Source organism: Poeciliopsis prolifica, unplaced genomic scaffold (assembly GCF_027474105.1).
Source record: "Poeciliopsis prolifica strain line A6 unplaced genomic scaffold, Auburn_PproV2 SCAFFOLD046, whole genome shotgun sequence".
NCBI classification, from domain to species: domain Eukaryota; kingdom Metazoa; phylum Chordata; class Actinopteri; order Cyprinodontiformes; family Poeciliidae; genus Poeciliopsis; species Poeciliopsis prolifica.
In genome coordinates, this window is record NW_026562421.1 from 727,867 (window position 1) to 749,996 (window position 22,130).

Below are 22,130 nucleotides of genomic sequence, written 5' to 3' on the forward strand. Positions count from 1 at the left end.
TAATCATTAAAATTTTAACTTATTTCACTGATTACATTAAAAAATAAACCTATGGATTATATTGATTCCTTACAGTCTGAGTAGTTAATTCACCGATTTCCATACATTTTGAAGTTTATTAACCACAAGTTGAGTTTCTCAGAAAAAGTTTTGACAAGACAAAGGTTGCAGAGATGTTCTAAGCCCTTCCACAAAAAGGACTTAAATTCTTGTCCACTAACAATCTTGACCTCCTGTCAAAGAACTTTTTATCATAATTATTTGATTAGAGAATGCATTAATCTCATGCACTCTGTGGACTTTGCACAAGACCAATCTATCTGGACTTAAAGATGTTTTTGTATCACTTTTTATAAAGAACTAAACAATTGGTAGCCAGTCTAAAAGGAATGGGGTTAATCTATTGGGTCAACAGTTAAAACTCAGAATAGCATTTATTTGTGCTTCAAAGACAATAAAGTAAGTTAGGGTAAGAGCTCAACATGGTTTAAACAAGATGCCACCCTAAAATACATCCTACAATGGCTAGTACAGAAAAACAACACTTCTGTTTTTAGCCTTCATTTTAATTACGAAAAAAATACACAAGTAGACAAACAATATGAAATCATAGTGAAGTCATTACTTAATAAATAAGTACAAGTCTATCTAAGATAACCTTCTATTCAAATGTATGCAAGCACAGTGAATTTATAAGTTTGCCTACTAAAAACATGTTAACATTGCTGCAATGTAAAAGGAAAACTGAATTTTACAGATGAGAAGAAAATTGGGTTATCTGACAACATACAGCAAAACAGAATAGAAAAAAAAAACCTGTTCTATGATAACATGATTCAAACTGCAGATTGTTAACTCAAAACACAGAAAGCAAAGAATTTTATTTATTTATTTTTTTGCATATAGTCACATAGGATGCAACTTTGCTAGGCACTAATTTCTGATCTGTATAAATAATGAACTTTAAGACTGAGTGGTTTTCTAAAAATACAAAGTTCCCATTATTTTTTTTATTAGATCAAATATTTCTGCACAAACAGAAAAGTTAAACACAATGTTGGAAAACAATGTTGCCAGATCTTCTTATTAAACTAAGATCTCTGTGCGTGAAGACTAGCTTGAGCTGTGTTCTAGTGCAAACATTCTAAATCAATGTAGAGAACAGTAATGTCCAAAAAAGTGAAACAGGTGGAACAAGTGGATACAAATGTTTTATAAGTGACCAGGCGCCTGAAGCATCAAAGTGAGAATAAATGTCATGTCTGCAATGTCTGAATTACAGTTTGACTACTCTGCAGAAACTGTGATTTCTGGAAGAGGAGTTTAATGATTTCCATATTTTTCTTTGGAACTGCATTCATTCACAGATGCATCCGGGAATCGTCCTCTCCACAAGGCAGCATCTTCACATGCAGGAGTTTTGGGTCAACAGGACAGTGATGCTTACTAAAGAAAAAAAGCAACAGAGAAACGTAATCAAGCACCTTCTACACAAAAAGCATTTCACCTATAAAGCAGGAAAACAATGTGGTGAATGTTTGAGTGAAGAAAGCATTCCAACAGGACAGCTTGCTACCTATAGCAATGTGAAAGACGGAGAGAAAAACAGAGCTGAAAGTTAAAAATATACAAACAGCCACAAAATTAAAGTCTCAGTTATCTTTGATGCAATGTCCTAAAATAAGGTTTTTTAGACACCAACAACCACAGTCGCTGAATATTCTGTGATGTCAGTGCAATGGAAATTTGTCAAACATTTCTTATCAGAGCTAAAAAGACTCTTGGGTAAGGTGTCCTAACTCCATAATCAAGTTAATCTACATGTGAATTACTAAGCCATCAATTGAATCAGCAATTCAATTCAAAAATTGAAACTCACAGAGATTAATTACACACAAAGTGTAGAGCACAAGGCACTTATTTCATTTATAGCTCAGTCAATGACAACCTAAAATTCAGTTTTCAGGCTATTTTAATATTACTAAGACCAACAAAAAGGGAGCATTTAAAACAAGTGTTTGTATGAATTACTCTGTGAGAGCAGAGATAAAAGGAGGCAAAAAGTCTGACACTGCTGAGGTGTTTAGGAAACCCAGGCTACAGAGGACAACACCAAGTGCTCTAAAATGTCCTGTTGGTCGATTGCGGTGACTTTGGACTTTACGAAACAGATGATTAACATCAACACTTAATATAGCTCTGCAAACAATCACTAACTGGCAGTTGCTACCTATAAACTTGAAAACCTTTTATTAAAATTTATAATTCTTTAACACTCTTTCATTCCACTTGACTTTAACATTTTGCTTTGATACATCACTGAGTTTCTTTAGCAATGATATTTTGTAGCTTGACTAGAAACAGGACAATTACATAGAAGGCAATAACCAGGCTAATATTCACCAAATGAACGCAAATACAAGTCCACTGTGTGGAATACATCTCCATGAGTTTTACTTTTTGAAAAATGTTTCTGAAACCTTTTTGATGATATATCTAGTATACATCTGTAGACTACAGGGTTTCCAGCAGAAACATACCCTGATAAACATTATTGCTGATTTTATTGCTGGGCATTTATAGGGATTTTTTTCTTTTTGTAAAAAAAAAAACAAAAAAAAGACTCCCAACAATACCATAATTCACCTGTTTAAATACAATGTAATGAAATAAAACATGTTCTTTCACATCATACAATCAAGTTTTCATTAAACACAATAGTTGCTGGACAACAGGCTCCTTACCGAGAGTGCTACATCCTCGCCATCCTTTGCAGGATCTTTGACAGTACGGGTTCGCTGACTGCTGTAACCCACCAATGACTGGTCAATATTACTGGTTAAATGTATGAATGAAAAGGTGACTGACAAAGAGTTTAGCCTGCTAAGACCTCCTGTAACAGTACACAGGATGGTGGGCTATACCACCATCCTGTGGATGGTGGTATAGCCCTAATTTAGAATTAAATTAGAAGTGGTGTGGCTTTTAAAGAAACTCTCCTATACAGTCAGATAGTCATTATAAATAGAAAAAAACTTTCATATTATCATCTTCCTAAAATTATGGCTTGTGTCATTTTCTGACAAAAGTAATATAGACAAAAAATAAAAAATAAAAATAAAAATCCCTTTTGGCCAAAAATAGCTTCTAACCATTATTTTAGGAAGGTGACAGTATGCAGAGACATTGAAAATCAAGTGAACAGGCAAGTGAAGTTCCAGAAAAATCACTGTTCCACTGAACACTGATGATTTATGAATTATTGCAAAGTTAGCTCACAAAAAAAGTTGTGGTGATGTACAATCTTATGAAATAATTGAAGTATTCAAATGAGAAAATCTTTTCTTTGATTGCTTAATCAGGTTTGGTCTGAGTCTAAAATGATGAGGCTTCATGAAATAAACAGCGTCAGCAGCAATTAGTGATTTGTAGGTTATTTGGTTTAGGGTTGAACATACAATAATTTAAAGCTTTCATAAATGTAGCATAAAAATATCAAATTATGTGCATCTCAGTAAATTAGAATATCATCAAAAAGTTAAGTAAAACTTTGATATCGATTCTTTAAATTATGGCCATATGATGGCGAATCAAGCAAAGAATTGCTGACATGACTGCGTTCCAGCACAGAGTTAGACACCCTCCACAAGTAAGACGCAAAAAAAGTCTTGCTATTTCACATGGAACTGACAGCATCCATGACACAAGTTAGAACTGTATAGTTTTTGTGCTAAGCTCCTGATTCAAAGGTCATTTTTGAAGTACAAGCTAAGTGAAAAAATTATAAAACTGCTCAGTGCCTTTTCAAAAAAAAAAAAAATTCTCCAAGAGCAATACTGCAGAGGCTCAGAATCCAAGTTTATTGAGGTCCAGTGTTTGGTTCCCACCACTAGCGATGCTTTTGGAAGCCGTGTCATTTAATTCTGTTGGCTCACTCAAGTCCAAACTTCAAATCCAAAGTTTCTGCAGTCATATATCACAAAATTTGAAAGCACTTCATGTATCCCTCTAAATACAAGCTCTATGGAGCTGATTTCATTTTCCTGCAAGATTTTGCTCCTGTTTTTATCTGACAAATGTAATCTTTAGAAATTACATAACAGCAACTTGCAAACATTTGAAGTACACTCAGTATGTAGGGAATCTACATCGCACCTGGGTTGAACTTAACTACTCTGAAATTATGTTTAATAATATTCTAATTTATTGAGATGCATCGATATATTGTTTGTAGAGAATTCTCAATGAGAGCTCAGTTAAGACCCACAGCTCTGTGGAGGAGAGTTCCTTTTTCATTGCATATGATCCCATTCAGAACATAAAGCTTCACAAGTCTGTAAAGTAGAGAGGGGCACTGCGTTCCCAGATGGTTATTCGTTTTATTAATCTGATGACAAGAAGCTAAAAGTGAAGATGATGGCTGTTCTAGTGGAAAAGGCATACTTGACCTTAGCAACATCTTCTGATCATGTGATCAGATGGCCAAGCTTCTGCACAATATGCATAAGCATGGAGAGGGTAAAAATGGTCAAATTTGAATTACCAAGATGTTATAATGTCATTTCTTCTTCAAATGCCCATTCCTACTTCAAAGTGCAAAAAAAATAACCCCTTCATCATGCAACGGTGAGAAAGTTCAGACAGGAAGCAAAGGCACACATTCACACTGTTAATGGCTGGGCTGAAGGCAGGACAAACAACAACAGACAAAGACTCCAAGTTCCATAAAGTGCTAGTTTACATAGCTATAAAATAAAGATTTACCGTTTCTTTCGGATGAAGAATACAATTATGGCAACCAAGCAGATGAGAACTACTTTGATGAAAAAAACAAACAAAAAAAAAACATTATGATGTTTGGAGAGTTGGTATGTGAGCTTTAATGACTAAAACAATCCTGAAATTTAATCACTCTTTTTTAATTTGTTCCTGTAACACATTAAACAGAAAGCTATTCTTCAAATGTTTCAAATTAATTTTAAAAAATCTGCCAGTTTGAATAAATGATCTTGATCCATTTGAGAAGCAGACACCTAACATAATTTCTTTAAAACAATTTGAGAGTAACTGGCACTGAGGGAAAAAAAAATCAGGTGTTGAAGTATTAACCAATTGGAGATGATCTCATAACAAAAATCAATATCTTTCCAATAATTTGTCAAAAAAAGCACTTCTCTATATATTATATTTCACTGATAGACAAAATGCTATCTGCCAACAATAGTTTTGGTGATTTCTACACAGCTACTGTGTTAAACAAAATTAAAACAACACAGAAGAGTTAAAAAAGTTGAAATGTTAAACTCAGTGTTAAATGAGTTCATTTACAGCAATCACTACTACTTCTGATCAGAAAACCTTGTTCTGTTTAGGGAGCAAAACACAAAAAGATAACCAAAATAACTTCTGCAAAGGAGCTAATTTATTAACTAAGACATTCTAGGTTATTTTGTTTGACCTTTGTGGACTCCATAATCTGTATTATTATAGCAACACTGATGTTTACTGTTAACAAGCAGGTCAAGGATGAGGGTAAACTTACCAAATACAATAACAGTAATCCATCCCGGAGAGAGACCACCACCAGCAGCTAAAGAAAAACAAGAAAAAAAAAGAACAAACAAGAGACAGAAGAGAGCAGGAATTAATTTGAGGTTGTATCTTTTTTTTTTTAAAGAAGCTTTGCTTCAGGTGATAGAGAGTACTGTTTGTAAAACCCAGTAATGTTTTCTTTTTTAAATTCTTCTAGAGTTTGTACATTTATCTTTCCAGTGTGCGATCGAAGTCACATTCCTTGCTACTGTGCAGACACTTAACAGATAAAGTTGATTCTTACTTTTAAAGATGACAAGCAGTAGAACAGCAGTAAGAAAATTGCAACATGCAGTGACTGCCTAGAAGCACTTATTGTACAGAGCAGTATTTCTGGTTTCTGTGTTGTAAAATAAACCTGAGGTTTTTTAAAATTCTGTATGGATAAGACAGCCAGACCGATATAAATGGTAGCATTCGCAAGAAAAGAAGCATCAGAAAAACTAAGGCGAGAAAAAGCAATCAGGATTCTGATTGTAAAACATACTTACACAGATCATGATTATCATTTCTTCCTCCCCTTATTAATGCTTACCATCAATACTGGAACTTAACTTTCAACAATTTGAGCTTTATTAGTCATCCTTTGACTTGAAACACGAGTAACAACGAAACTATGACAACAATGACCCTGTTGTTCGGCTGCCATTTTCCTTCCTTCAATGGACCAGTTTTGATAAATACTGTAGTAGATATTTTGGAGATGCTCCTGCCATTGCAACATGGCTCTTGTCTGTGGGCAGGCCAGCATATGAGTTACCAGGGAATTACCTAGTGGGCCGCTCAATTGGTGTTCCGGTGGAAAAAGCTTTCTCATTCTCCCAAGTCACATAGAACCCTCTTGTTTTACTGCCCCATGATGCCTCAACTCCACCATATCAAAAGCCTAGCTTTTGATATGGTGCTAGATAAGCTAGATATCAAATTTTTTTTGATATCTAGCTTACAAACTCAGTCACAAAACAGAAAAGCCTCCTCTGACACTCTGAACCTACTTGTGCCTCATAATTTAATTATTTGCGAGTGTGATGATGTGTTAAGGGTTAGAACATCTAAGAACATCAACACCACAAACAATGTTTAAATATTAATTTAAACATTGAAATCTTGGTCAAGCTAAGAAAAAAAAAAACGCTAATTAACCATTTGCTGAGTTGTCAAACCGAGATCAAACAAAGTTTTCTGATAGCATCAGATTGTAGCCACAGTGACACAGCAATCAAACTATGAAGATAATTCTTTGCACTTTTACAAAGTAATCTTCTTAATTAAATCCTGTATTTACATTTTAATGTTTTAATTTATCTCTGCTGAAAATCTTCAATCTTAAAAAAAAACTGTTCGAGAAATATAGAATGGGTGTTGCAAAGACCAAAAATGCTGTTATTAAAAATGTATAAATAATTGTACATTCAAGGATGAGAATGTGAGGTTTAACCATCATTGAAAGTGAAAGCAATTTAAGAGTTTATCCAGTGTGGAGAGATTTAATGTTTGTAAGTTGAGGAGTTATTTTCTGAGAGGTACAGAAAATACTGAGATATTGTATTTTCCACCTGCTCTTTTTGGAACAAATTATGTAAAATTGCATGTCATTGCATGATTATTAGAAGAATAGAATAGAATAGAATAGCATTTATTGTCATTGAACAGGATTCAACGAAATTTCTATTGCAACTCCCGTAGTAATCTCAGATGACACTGCTTATTGCAGCTTTTGCGAGGTTAGCATTGTTTGAGCTTACTAACATCAATATATTTTTGTTGTTGTGGCCGTTGAATATTATTTGCACAGCACTTTAAAGATCCGAATGTAAGCCTATTTTTATCAGCATATAACCTGTGTTCCATTTACCTGGGAGGCTGGAAGTTGGAGCTTGGGTAGATGTCACACCTGAGATAAACAGCGTTCCAGATAACATAGTCAGCGACGTTATCATTTCAACATGGCAACCGTGCTCTTGACATATTGGCTAAAATCCTCATATTTGTCCATTTATAATCTGTGATCCATTTACCTCGGGAGTTTGGAGTTGGAGCTTGGGTGGAAGTCCCACCTAAGGCAACAGTGTTCCAGATAACAGGAGTTACTATTTCAACACGGCAGGTAGATAATGTGTGGAGTACCACTTACAAGCATTGTTTTAATGAGGGGGGTATTATGTAAAATCCACTTCATTAAGATTTATCTCATCTTATGTTATTTCCTCATCTAAAATCAGACCCTGAAGGTTGTTTTAATTCTTTAATACAATGTTTTTCAACCTTTTTTGAGCCAAGGTACATTGTTTTCATTGAAAGAATCACGAGGCACACCACCAACCAAAAATCTAAACAAATGAAAATGAAAAAAAATAAATAAAATTAATATATAGTAATTCTTATCAAAGTGTCTTGAATAGGAATCAAACACAACTAATTCTGTTCACAAGCATTCTCTTAGCCAGAATACAGAAAATAATTCCTTTTCTGAGAGAAGCAATAATATTTGGAAAAGAAAACGCTCACGGTATTTGCCTTCCGTTGATATCCACTCATACTAGGGCCTTCAGCTGGGTCCGAAGTTAGCATTTTTTCTTTTCAAAAACTTTTCCATCACTGTCATCACAGTCTTGCTAGGTACAATGCTCTCACCGCGACCTGTCACATTCATGCATCGCTAATTCTCTTGTTTTAACATACAATGCTATGTACTTACTGTCATCCTGTCATAAGGAAATAACATGATTATGCCGCTAGTCACTACTACAACACAGACACTCGAAATTGGCATATTATTTGCAGTTAATTTGTTTTCAAAAAATCTTTAGACCAATTAGGTGAAATTGGATAATTTCCACGGCACACCTGACGATCACCCACAGAACACTAGTGTGCCGCGGCACAGTGGTTGAAAAACACTGCTTTAATACATGTTTGAGAAATCCTTGCATCTCCTATGGCAACCATTCAGAAGTGCACAAACGCTCAATCCCCCAAAGTACCACCTATTTCCACAAAACTCCTCCTTGCAGCGGTATCCCCATCAAGCCTACCCCACTCCAGACTAGCAGCAACATCAATTAATAGATTGCATCATGGTAGAACTACAAATCTGTTGAGCTTATCATACAGACTACTTCTCAGTCCAACACTCCTAAGAACATTTGTCAATGGCATATTGAGAAACTTTGTTTTGATGACGTGCTGAAGGTGGCGTGTAGGACAGAGCAGGGACATCTTAAAAAGACAATGGCCAATTTCAAGATATAAATTACAATGTCTTTTTAAGTTATGTTTGATATATGTATATATCAGTTTTATAAACTGAAGGTAACAGTTCAGGTACATGATTGACAATGCATACCATCGCTACTTAAGCTTTAGTTGTCATAAGAAAGGACCACTTCTGTAATATTGATTTTAGATGCACTCCTACAAGCATGACTTGTAAAAAAAAACATGGTTCCACCTCACCTTACTACTGTTATTGCAAAGAGAGGCCATTTTGAAACGCAAAGTTGGTCTTAGAAATCGTAATGTGGGGTAGTTGGAGTTTCTCTCGCTTTCAGAGAGAGATGTCCGACATCAGGGGGCGTTTTCAGATCCAACTACAAATTTGGAATTTCTGAGTTTGAGGACATTCACTTGTTGCCTAAAACTGCATATTCAACCAGTTAATATGCCAACTGGTTAATTAGTTATTCACTTCATGTTAATGGTCATGAGCATGACTGTTTTTTTTTTAAATGATTTTATTTGAGCAGCTAAAGTGTTGCTCCCACATTTACGTCACTCCTGGCTACACATCTGCTGGAGGGTCTGCAAAATCAGGCATTTTTCACAAGTTACATGCAAGTTAACACACTGACCTTTAGGTTGTTTTGTGGTGGTGATAGTAGTGGAAGTAGGACGAACTGTTGGAACTGGAAAAATAAAGAGTGTAACAAGGAGAAGATCAACTTGGTACCAATAATTCCTGATATTTAAAATACTGAAAGAAATATAAGCTGAACAGCCTGGAATTCAGCATCTGAATGACTTACTTGATATATATAAAAATAAATAAATAAAAACTTTGAATTCTGAAAAAGGGTCTGAAAATATCTTCCACTATTTTTCCAAACAGGAAAAACCCCGTCACATCCTCTGCTCAGTAAAATTATCGTGCCCACTCATCTTTGCCTGAATTCAACTTCGGATAAAGTCACATGTCAAAAAGGGGAAGCGATAAGTTCTTCTGATTTCCCATGATAGAAAAAAAACTTCTCCACAAATTCAAATTAACTCCCAAAAAACTGAATAGTATTATAAATATAATTCAGTTAAATATTGTATTTTCTATACAGCCATAAAAATTTTGATAGTAATCAGGATAATATTTTAAGTAGAAAATGTAAACAAAATATCAGTATCACATAATAAAGCACATTATGTGAAAAATGTACTGTTTTGTTTTGTTTTTAAATCAGGTAGCTTACTCAAGGTGCTAAAACTTCCTTCTCATAAATATTGTACTAGTATTTAACTTTTTCATTCTGCTGTTTTCCTAATTTGTCCTTCAGTTTTATATCCATGAACCAGAAGTTTGAAGAACTTTAAAAATGAATCTGTGAATGCTGACTTGAATGAGTCACTTTTTAGAAACTTTTTTCATTATTATGTAGGAAATTTAATGTTCAGATTGTGATGTGCATTATTTTATAAATTTTTTTGCCACATACTTACTTATTTTTATGCATACTGGTAATGATGGTGACCATTGATTATTTATCTCACAAGTCACAGAGGGCACGCCAATCATTCTGTATCCATGTATACAGCTGTACTGCACTGTAGCCTTGTGTCCATGTGGAGGCCGAGAACCACTTTCAAAGACGGCATTTTCAATTACAGGATCTTTACATTCAACCTCTAAAAGCGAATGGAAAGAAAATTATTATTGTTACGACAGTAATCACAGTCATAATTTTGTTATCAAATTTGAGACTAAAAACAGCCCAACACTTACTGACACAGTTTGGAGGAGAAGGGGAGAAATTCCCATTATCAGAGCAGGTTATCTCTCTTGATCCATCAAGTACCAATCCTTTGTTGCAGGAGTACCGCACAACGTCTCCGAAAAAATAGGAATCTTTGTTTGGATCAAATCCACCGTTTAAAATGTCTGCTGGTGTGCTACACTTCACCGCTGCAAAACAGAATTAAGTTTGTCATATTTCAGATCCTTTCAACTTTGAAGGATATGAACAAAAAGATCACCAACCGTCACATGTTGGTAACCTGCCAGACCATCCGGTGTCTTCGCATCTCAAAGTCGACCTCCCAACCAGCTGGTAACTAATGAGTGAGTGGAGAAATAAAAAGTATTTAATTTAACTAATTATTTTTACAACACTAAGACAAGAAAACAGATTGTTGTCTTGATTTAACAGCAAAATTAGCAAAAGGAAAATGCTGCTACTTGCCTCCAACAACCAAGAGGGTTGAGCATCAGCTCAGCCACTATGCTTACATTTTAGCATAAGCACATTTACAATAGATCCTTTAGCTGGGGATTTTTCTATTGCATTGATTTGTGTGTCACCACAATGATGGGAAATATTTCAGTAATTATCTCAGTGGAGCACACTGCTGTCCATTAATCTGGGAGAGGACATAAGGCCCATAATTTATGTCCTCGACCATATTAATATTATCAGCAAATAGAAAACACCAACAACCGTTTCTAATTAGCCTGACTTTTTTGAAAGTCAAGCTGTACAACACACAAAGCTCCATTTTAGATGCTACAGGTTTTTGGTTCGCATGGAATTGCCACTAAATTCTCTGACAATATAGTTAGAAAACAAAAAACCTATGGAGCAGAGTATTTTTTTATATTCATCAACAGGTTGGTGATGTCATTTTTTTTTCAGTCTAGTTTCACATTTTGTTTCACTAAAAGCTACTTTATTGTTTACATGTAGAACAGGTGCATTCTTAGATAAAGTTATAATTTTGTTACTAACCCTGGGTTACAAGTGACCGTAGCTGTATCGCCAAACTCAACTCCAGCATAATCAATTTGACCATTAGACACCTCATCCAAAGCGCCACAAGATTTTCCTGGAACAAGAAAATGGAACAAAAGTACATGGCAATTTATTGGACATTGCTACTTAAATCATGTGGAGAAAAATAGTAAAGTAGCACTTTTATGATGTTAAAATAAAAGTGTTTGACTTTTGAGAACACTACAATTTCAAATTGTGAGTGAAATTATTCTACTGTTGTATCATGGAGAATTGTATGGTGTTATTTATTAAATAATACTCACTTTCGCATGTCAGTTGCACTTTACTCCATGTGCCAGCAGTGCATGTGATAGATGCAGACCCTCCAGCAGATGTGTAGCCAACAGCACAGGCAAAATAAACTTTGCTCCCATCTGCAAATGTGTTCTTGGTAATGTAGTCATCTCTCAAATTCATGTGGAGTCCTCCAATAGGTGTGGAGCAATCTTGTGCTAGAAAACAATTTTACAAATTGAAAAGTTGACAAGATGGGCGTGAGATTTGAAAGAGCTTCAATTATGTGAGCATGGTAGCACATGGTGTCCCCATTTGAACTAACCTTTAGCAAGTATGGCAAAGCCAAGACTGCTGAGTATAAAAACAGCTGTAACACTCATGGCAGGATCAGGGACAGTAATTCAGTTACAACAGTTTCTTTCTGGGAAAAAATGGAAGCAAATATAAACAAAAAGGGGTTTAACTAAAAATAAACAGACAGCAAGCTCTAAATATTTTAAATACGAACAATGACAGCTATACAGTTGTAATGTTAGACTGAAGATTGGGTAGAAACCAAATCCCACTGTGGTACCAACATATGTTTAAATGAAAGAAAGCATCCGTTGTAATAAATTACTATTTTTCTGAAACAGAATTATATTCCAAGCAAATTCTGTTTATATCACCAAATCAACTTAGCGTCTAACGAGGCAAAAATGTCAGTAATATTCTGACGTTTCAGGAACACCAACTCGACAAGCAACACCATGCAAATGAAGAACATCGGTAAACTGAGTTTTAAAAGAAAATAAGTAGCTTGTTCATTGTGTAAAAATTTGGGCGTTAACGCGTCGCGGAAACAATGGTTTAAATGAATCCTAATGTGGCTTCAGTTTCACTGAAAGTCGAAGTTTCCAAAAGGTCAATTAATTGTGGAAAAATACAGGATAAAGTACACCAGAGAGTCTGAATCGACTGTCGATAAATAAATACTTGTTTTTAAATAAAAAACGCGGAGGGTTCGGCTAGCTAGCTAGCTGAAGAAGGCCAGCCAAACAGACACTATCAAACATAACTGAAACAAACCGAAAATTACTGAAAAGTACAATTCTTTTCTCTTTTATAGATTAATATAATAGGTTTAGATATGATAGATTCGGACTTACCAATTTTAAACACCTCTCTAGCAAACACGAAGAGTCATTATGCTGGCGAACACTTCCTGCTCGTGCACCTCTTCTTAGAATAGGGCGTAACCACAAGTGAGTCACTTTACTGATACGCCATTACGTAAGAGTGATATGCACGTACGTACGGCGCAGTTTAAGTTACCGTCTCTCAAGTTGTACAAGTTAATGCAACTTAAAATGATGAAGTTATTTGAGTCATGTTAACATAATATATACAATTTGCAGATACTAACATTTTTAAGTTTTAATAATTTGAATTTTGAGTTTGCATTTTTTTAAGTAAGGCGAGTTAGATTTTACAATGTACTTGCACAATTCATTCACTACATTAAAAAGGCTGAGTAATTTATACAATAATTTTACTTAATCTGCTTGACAAAATTAAGTTAATTTTTCATGTAAAGAAATACTTAAGTACTTTAAACAAAGAACAGTCCTGCTTGATCTACAAAGATAAATTACTCAAATATTTCCCTTGATAATTTTTTTTTAAGTAGATAGAAAGTATTTTTATCACTGTAGATAACTCAAGTGTGCCTGAGATTAAGGAATGGTTTTGTAACCTCCTCTAGACAGAGGTGACAGACTTGGTGTCTTAGATGTTTCTGAATTTCTTTAGGTCAGAACATGATTTTGTTGTCCATTTAATTTGATTTCTTTTTGTGATTCTACAGGTCTGGCTGTAATCAGGCCTGAGTGTAGCCTTTAAATTACAACTTGATTACAACTTGTAATCATATTACAACTTGTATTACAAGTATTACAACTTGATTCATAATTTTAAAAAGTGGTCAATAATTTTCTGAAAATATGTGAGACTTGAGCGTTTGTCTGAACAGAGCACAACAAAATATCTAAACATCCTGCAGAATGAATTTTAGGAAGTTATGGGTGTGCCTATATTGTTCTGAGAAACTATACACTGGCTTCCATTTCAGGAACACTCTTATAAACTATGGTTTCTGTTTGGGCATTTAAAATGCTTTGGGTGGGATAATGAAAATCTTGAAACAATATTTTAAACATAAAATGTCCACATTCTTCACAAGTCTGTAACCATTCAATAAACACTTCATCAATAAGACAGATAAGATTGTTCTGATCAAAATATTTGCACAAAAATGAACTTGTTACAAATTATGGAAAGCAAAAATACTGAGCAAGGAACAGCTCAGTTTCTGACAAAGAACACAGATGAGTTTTTCTCATTATCTTTCCAAAAACAAAAAATATGCCCTTGTTTTTTAGCTATTACAAAGTTATTTGTGAAAAACAAACAAAAAAGATTCAATAGAAGTAAAATAAGAATTAAAAAACAATTTATTAGTTACTTACCGTGAAAAACAAGAAGCAGACACAGTGTCCTCACTTTCATGTTAAAAATCAGCATGAGAGCAGATCTTTCATAAACTAGTGTAGGTTGATTGTCGTGGTTTTATAGCTGTCACTATTTACATTCTGGTAAAATAGGTACCTTTAAATATACCTGTTACTCTGAACTCTCTTTAGAACAGTAGAGTAACAGTAATTTATGAAGTATTTATACTTTAAAGAAATTATTTTTATTTTTTGTTTTGTCACTATGCAAACAAAAATTCAATCTCTTTTATTCAAAATTTGGGTTACTTTAACCTACCTGAACAGAAAAAGTCTCAGATTTTTTAAATATGAGGAATCTTATATGTTTCTAGCCATTCTAAGAAGAAACAATCTGCTTTGAGACCAGGATGTTTGATTATGCTTTTTTCCAGAATCACCCTATTTCTCCATCTCCCAATCAACTGTAACCAGGTTCCTGTTTGCTGAAGAAAGACATCCCCACAGCATGATGCTGCCACCACTATTTTAAAAAGATGGGGATGATGTATTCAGGGTGATACAAAGCATTAGTGTTCCTCCATAAAGCATTTTGTATGTGGCTTAAAGTTAAGACTTGGTCCCATCTGACCACAATTCAGGTTGCTTAATTATACATGTCAGGATAGTTAAACATTTAAAACAAAGTAATTATATATATAAAACACACACACACACACACACACACGCACACACACACACACACACACACACACACACACGAAATGTTTGTACCATAATATAACAGTAGTATTATTGTAAAAAATTAAATAAGGATTCAAAGATTGCAGCAGTTTGGAATTCTGCAAGAAACAATTTTGCTTCCCTAAATTTTGCACACCCTAAAACATGCACAACATTTATGTTTTTGTTTAGATTTTTTTTTTTTTTTACTTTGCCATATTACATATATTTGGCAAGTGTAAAAAGGCATTTAAATCCTTTGTCATGACCACAAACCTTAATGAAATGTATTTAAATTTTGTATAACAGACCCAAAAAGAACTGAGAAGTTGACAGAAAACAGTTCAAACAACAAAACAAGTATTTATTCATATAAATGTTAAAATTCAACTCAACATTTGTATAATAATTCATGAGAAAGCAAATTTTGAAAATTTGTGCAATCGCTTATAGGGCATAGTCTTATCTTAAGTATTAATTTACATACCATGACATGTCATCCAGTAATTCTGCTTTAGGTAAGCTTTAGGACATTTAAGCTTGAAATACAAATTGAGGTAAATACAGTTTCCTTAAAGATTACATTTGTACAAGGAATGTTAAAATTGATGAAATTGACCAAAAAAAAAATGGATTTCATCCCATATTAAACTTTTTCCTCCTTCTGCCATGTTTCTTGTGACTTGTTTTTGTACAGCTGATGAAAATACCCAGACTTATGATTAAGATTACCAGAGAACCCCATCGCAGCAGCTCATACCACAGTGGTACTCCAGTCCATGTGCTGTAAAAAATGAGTGACAACTTTTTCAGATGAGTTCAGTTTTAATCATTTCAGTCCATTATATGTTATTTCCATCAGGGAGACAGTAAAAAGATGCATTCTAACCTGGTGAAAAACGCATCCATAGCAGTTTGATTGACTTGTAAAGACTGCTCTGATGTGTCAGAGGGGATTTTTGTAGTTTCTATGCAGGTTGTTGTTGGCGAAGTTTCAGCCACAGTGGTCCTCATTCTGTCTGTGCAGTCATAAACAGGCTGTCCTAATAAATAAAAGCAAAGATATTTACAAAACACTGTGGAAAGCTGCTAATTTTAACAGCATGATAATAATATATTAAACCTCATAGATGTTCAAAAGCTCAAATTTGTAAAATCCAACATTTTACATAAAACACATTTTATTTTTTTATTATGCAAGAAAAGTAAAACTGTGTTTGTGTACCGGGGTAACATTTGATGACCTTTGTCAGATTGGGCTACCAATCTGCCAAAGGTGACTTTTATCATCTTTGTGACAGATGTGTTAGCCATCTGTCTTTAATGGCTAACACATTTCCTGCTCAGTTATTTATTTTTTTTCATGAGAACTTAAAAATAATCCCTTGGATCATATTAAAATCCTCATATGAACAATACAGTGAACCCTACAGGGAGAAGAAGCAGAGAGACTGTTCTGCCAATCAGGATGCAGAATACAATGCACTGTGAAAAAAAAGAAGAAAAAAAACTGCACACAAAATCTGCAAAGCAGCGAGACCATGAAAGGTGAATCACTTATTTGTGAGGATTCACTGTAAACCATGACTAGGTTGTGCCCTTTTTAATCAAGAGTACAACATGTTAAACCAGAATATTAAACACTGAAGGCACCATAGAATAAACATATTGTGGTTCAAACCTTTCAGATTGAACTAGCCCCCTGCTGTATGACCATGTTAGTCTCTCGCATAAATGTGGTTGATCTTTGGCACACTTAACACACATGTGCTGCAGTTATTTGAGGTTTGTGTTTTTTGTTTGTTTGTTTTTTTGTTGATCAACACCACTCCTAAAGGTGTCCTGATTCTGGTTATAATCTTTTATTTATTCTTGATTCATAAATAATGTAAATTTATGAATCAAGCACAGGCATCTCATTTCCTTTAAATCAGTTGCTCTGTAACAGAGCACAGATGCAACTGAAAACATCTTGATAAAGTCTCTTGGCCAATAATACAGATCCAGCACTGGATCCTCTGATTGGAATTGTACTAGAGAGTTGCATAATATTATCATATGTTTTTTCACCTATTGGGAATAGGGCTAAAGGTAAGGGGCAAGCTTACAAACAGTTATCACACAGAAGCTGTTTGTGAAGGAAACCATGGTAGTCTGGAATGGCCATATGAAAATTAAAATGATTAATTCAATATTTTAATGAAATCCTGAAAAACTTCCTAAACAGTCACTAAGCAGACAGAATTGGAGAACTCCAATACTGCAGTTCTCTAACACTCCAGTATTGGAGCGAATGTGATGATGGATTGTAAGGCCAATTACAAACATGCTTCTTGATATTAATCCTTGTTTACTATTCTTTCAGTCTAGTGCCAGTTCTGAGTTCTCCCACATAGTTTTGTAGGAGAAGAATGTATGTTTGTGAGAGTACCAGAATAAATTATAGCTTGAACAGAGCCTTCTTAGTGGACACAGCTTGTTATTCTCAGCTAGGTTTGGATTATAGTTTGGATTATAGTAAATAAATCATTGTATACTTTATATGCTGTTGCTCATCTGAATTCATTGCATTTCTGCTTCTCAGCACAGTAAACCTTTGAACTAAAATTAAGTCTTCTCCTTTACACAATAATGACTGTGATGTCTATATATTATATTTTATAACTTATTTACAGCAAAGTACAGTCACAATGACCATAATTTCTGTTGTTGACATTAAGACGACCAAAATCTCCTCTTAAAACTATCAAGGCAGTCTGTAGGTGAGGGTGCTTACCTACCCTGTGTTCACCTACATGAAAAAGAAGGACGTTCACATAGACAACCAAGAATCACACCCATAAATAGGTTCCAGAGAACACTCACATATAGCTCTTCTTCCTGTAACGTCATCACTAAGTCAGGTGCATGTTTGGTTTTTTTTTTTTGTTTGACCACAAACACCAGCCTTATCAGCATGTTAGAGCTTCAATAAAAGCCAGTAAACAATGCTCGCTCTAAAAGAACATGCAGTAACAAAACCAAAGCTAATCATAACTTTGGTACCATAAAAGTTAAAACATTTAGATGTAATAGAAAACAAAGATGATTTAAACAGATTTTCATAATAATTTCATTTATTTTGTGAAATATTTATTGCTATGCCCTGATTTATTTTTGTGTTAGTGATCATTTAAGGGACATATTTAACCAGGGAAGTCTTATTTCACCAAATAACATACTATGGTTTATCATTCTATCTGTGTTAATTATTCTATGAGGGATATTAATGGTTTTATTGGTCAACTTTAGTCAAATCACTTTGGTTCTTACCAGGAATATTAGCAACATAGATGCAGCTGCTGTTGTCAGGCAAGAGGATCTTCACAGAAAGGGCATCACTCTGAGCATTGCTGATGCTGTTACTGGCAGAGCAGTAATACTCACTGTCCTCTGTTAACATGCCACAGTGTAAGCTTAGATCTGAAGAGCTGAAGAGCAGGAAACTTCTGTGATGTTGATGCTGATACCAGGTATAAAAAACATTGGTTCCCATTGCACAACCACAACGGACGGTTAGTGGCTTCCCCAAGCATGTTGCACCATCTGCCAGCAGAGTCAGAGGCCAAAGTCTGGGTATAGACACTGGAACTGGTACAAAGATAAGAGAAGTCAGTCTGAATCAGTTCATCTGTGATCCAGTAAACAATGCACTCTCTAAAAGGAGAGCACATTAATTTAGAGCTCTAACTTAATTACTTTATGTTTCTTACCTTGGGTAACACTCACTTTGACTGACATCATTATGTCAGCATTCATTTTTTCGATCCCAATCCAATAAACATCAGAATCCTCAATTTGGAGATTTGTTAGCTTCACAATGAGCACACGTCTTGGCGAATCAAATATTCTCAACCTGTTTTTGTTTGTGGTTTTTGTAACACCATCAGTGTCCCGCAAAATGTTGCAGCTGTATCTAGAGGGTCCTCTGCACCAGTACTTGTTGCTGAACAGGAATTTACTGTCATATCTGCAGACAATTATGAATTCTCCTCCAATGTGTGCTCTAATTTCTCTTTTATCACACTGAAGCTGAAGGCTGGCTGTAAAATTAAAGACACATTAGTATTTATAAAAGGCAAACACATCACACATCCCTGATAAAGGGTCAAAAAAGTCTTAAAATGAATTACATTTTTGTTGGAGTATCATAATTTCACACACACACAAAAAGAAAAGCAGAGAAAACCAATAGTTAAGTTGACAAGATGACCCAGTATTATAGGTAGGAGTTTAATTTAAACCATAAGCAAATCAAAGCTTAAAAGGTTCATCTAACATAAATGAACATTATTAGGCCAAAATAAAAATCCAAATAAATAAATCAAGTTTGATATGCATAACAAAACTGAAAGTCAATAAAAAAAACATTTCAGTGTAAAATTTTGGAATTGCAAGGAAATATTAAATTGTTTTAAGTTTTAGTACAAAGTGCCTACTAAAAAAGTGAGTATTGCTGCAGATGGGAGTTACCCATCATAAAGGCAATATTTTCATACAATATTTACCTTCAATTCAACTATTGTTTATTCTTATTTACAAAGGAAAGTACAACAGCAAAATGAAAACTAATTACTGTTTATACATTCATCTAAAACTGATAAGTAGTATTTTAAAAAACAATGTTAACTTTTAATATTAATGTTAGTATTTATTAAAATGTTTGAATATTACACAACTGGTACATTGTAGCCCCCAAAGAATTTCATTGTATCTGTAAGCAATGACAATAAAATGACCACTGAATTTACTTTGCATTTATTACCAACTAGTACTTTTTTACTATTTGGTAATAAATACTATTTCACTTGACTTTATACAAAGAAGCAAACATTTGGTTATCTACATCTTTCCGGATGTAAACAAATATTGGAAAAACAATCTGTTTATATGTTTTCATCTTTAAAACTAATGAGAATTGGTAAGTAAAATGTGAAATAATGAATATTAATTCATAGGTTACTTACTATGTACAAGCAAAAAAAGGCACAATGTCTTCATGCTGATACTAAACGCTGCTTTCAGTCTTGATTGCTCGGAAAATGTAAGACACGGACTGCATCGCTTTGAACTTCCTGTTGTTTGTTTGAGCCACTTCTGCCTCTTCACATACTCTCATATGGTTTAGCTGCATATTCTAAATGGTGTGTGTTTATAACAAAAAGACAAACTGCGGAATTCCTGCATGAGTTTGGGAAACGGTTACATGGCCTTGATCAACTTGAGACAGTTTGCAGTTTTTCACTCATCTTTTACAGTTTACATTTTATTTATATCTCTTGCCTGGCTTCAAAACATTTTTGTATGTCTAGGACAGCCTACCTTTGTGAACAAGTCTTCTCCATAATTAACATCAATAAACAAAATGACACTCAGTTAGTTTTTAAATGGCATTCCAAGATTGGCTTAGAAAGATTAGAAGAGGGCCTCTTCATTACATGCCTGGAAGAAGTGATCACCAAAGAAAATGAACAGTTTCTACACAACAATCTGTGAAGTGTAATAAGATTATTTTAGTCTTGCAATAAATACTTGAAAACCACATCTTGGACTCTTCTTCACAAGGGCAAACCTCTGCTAAAGACAGCACTGCCTTTGTAAATTTTGTGAACAGTATGGATTTTACCATTTCTAAAATAATTTAATATGACAGTAACAAGACCAGATTCAGTTAGTGCACCAGTAATAGTTTGCCTGTCAACAGCTTTTCTCACCTGAGCTGTGAATCAGCTTCCCCAGAATTACAACGGGCCGTAATGCTGAGCTTAACCCTGATAAGTGCTGTTTGTGAGATGTTTAAAGCTCTGGAGATTGCTCGAAAACCTGATTTGTGCTTTGGACTTTTCCACAGCCTATCCCTAAACTGTCTGCTCTTAGAAACTCCTTGAACTTCATGGTGCTGTTTTGTTTGCAAATGTCCTTCACAGAACAGCTACTTATGAGATTACAATGCATGACTTCACAAGGGATGTTACTGTAATGAATGTTATCTAAAAGTATACAAAGAAAAGGTGCTAAATGCCACACTTATAAAAGGTTCACCTCTTAAACACAGTTATAAACATGTCTTTTTTTCATTTTGCTTCATCTGAATTAATTTGTGTAGGTCTTTCACATAAATCTGTATGACACTCATCAAAATTCATAGTTTTATTGTGACAAAGGGTGAAAAAGTTACAGGTTGTGAATACTTTAGCAAGAAACAGTTTTTCAAGTTATTGATGTTAGAGCTGGTTTTGCAGGTTAATGAATCAGAGGGTGTGCTTAGTTTTTGTTACTATAAAACATAGTAAAAAACACTTTCTTTGTTTTTCTCAGGGCATGCTAACATAATTCTGATGTAAGAAATAAATAATCTTTTAAAATAATTGACAGGGGGAAAACGTGACTTTTACTTTGACTATAAATCACAGTGATTGTCTGTTGATCACTGTACTGTACTGCAGTAAATTGTTATGTTTCGGTTTAAGTTTAGCACAAAGCCACTAGATGTCACCATGCTACTAACTCAATGTATGACAACTGTTGATCACAGCAAAAGGTTGTTTTTATTACAAATAGCGTAATTTTATTTGGAAAGTTACCTCCTACATTAAGTGTGATTTACCTTCACATATGAGTAGTAATTAGATTTGTTGAAGGACATTTGACAGCTTTTTTCCTTTGTGACAAAAAGTTCTTCTGGTTACTAACAAATCCCTTTTTGACAAATGACAAACTGACAAAATGACAAACTGAGTATTCATATTTTTAATAAGTGAAATCTAAAATTATCTAGAACAAGTACATAAAGCAGAATGTTAAATTGTCAGATAACCTTCCTTTGACCACTCTTTCTTTTCTGTCGACATCCCTTTTCCACTCCTCGCCTGTATACTGAATGTCGTCCAACAGGCTGTACAGCTTGCACTGCACTCTGACTTTCAGAGGCTGAGCTATTTGGACATGTTTAAAAGCACACATGCTTGGCTCGGTTTGTTTTCTTGATGTTTCACTCCCGGTGCCATGGCAGCAC

The 22,130-nt window shown here is 34.4% G+C and overlaps 2 protein-coding genes across 14 annotated transcripts; both read right to left on the reverse strand.

Annotated features, from left to right (window-relative positions):
* Positions 1 to 415: 415 nt before the first annotated feature.
* On the reverse strand, positions 416 to 13,120 carry LOC129377119 (membrane cofactor protein-like). Of its 13 annotated transcripts, none has more exons than XM_055056856.1 (14): positions 13,013 to 13,120; positions 12,187 to 12,285; positions 11,891 to 12,079; positions 11,583 to 11,679; positions 10,838 to 10,911; positions 10,583 to 10,762; positions 10,300 to 10,485; positions 9,444 to 9,497; positions 7,611 to 7,649; positions 7,448 to 7,486; positions 5,543 to 5,590; positions 4,765 to 4,813; positions 2,745 to 2,802; positions 416 to 1,446 (listed from the first exon to the last, which is right to left on the reverse strand). In XM_055056856.1, exons 2-14 carry the CDS (start codon positions 12,242 to 12,244, stop codon positions 1,444 to 1,446), a joined length of 1,074 nt encoding a protein of 357 aa, XP_054912831.1. In that variant the 5' UTR covers positions 12,245 to 12,285; positions 13,013 to 13,120; the 3' UTR covers positions 416 to 1,443. The 13 variants fall into 13 exon arrangements, with proteins under 13 accessions (XP_054912831.1, XP_054912829.1, XP_054912830.1 ...); XM_055056854.1 differs by having other exon boundaries at positions 2,745 to 2,805; XM_055056855.1 differs by having other exon boundaries at positions 4,765 to 4,816.
* A 2,233-nt stretch (positions 13,121 to 15,353) lies between these two features.
* On the reverse strand, positions 15,354 to 20,153 carry LOC129377158 (uncharacterized). The gene is made up of 5 exons (XM_055056923.1): positions 20,083 to 20,153; positions 18,829 to 19,158; positions 18,389 to 18,706; positions 15,966 to 16,119; positions 15,354 to 15,860 (listed from the first exon to the last, which is right to left on the reverse strand). Exons 1-5 carry the CDS (start codon positions 20,114 to 20,116, stop codon positions 15,713 to 15,715), a joined length of 984 nt encoding a protein of 327 aa, XP_054912898.1. The 5' UTR covers positions 20,117 to 20,153; the 3' UTR covers positions 15,354 to 15,712.
* Between the last annotated feature and the right edge of the window lie 1,977 nt (positions 20,154 to 22,130).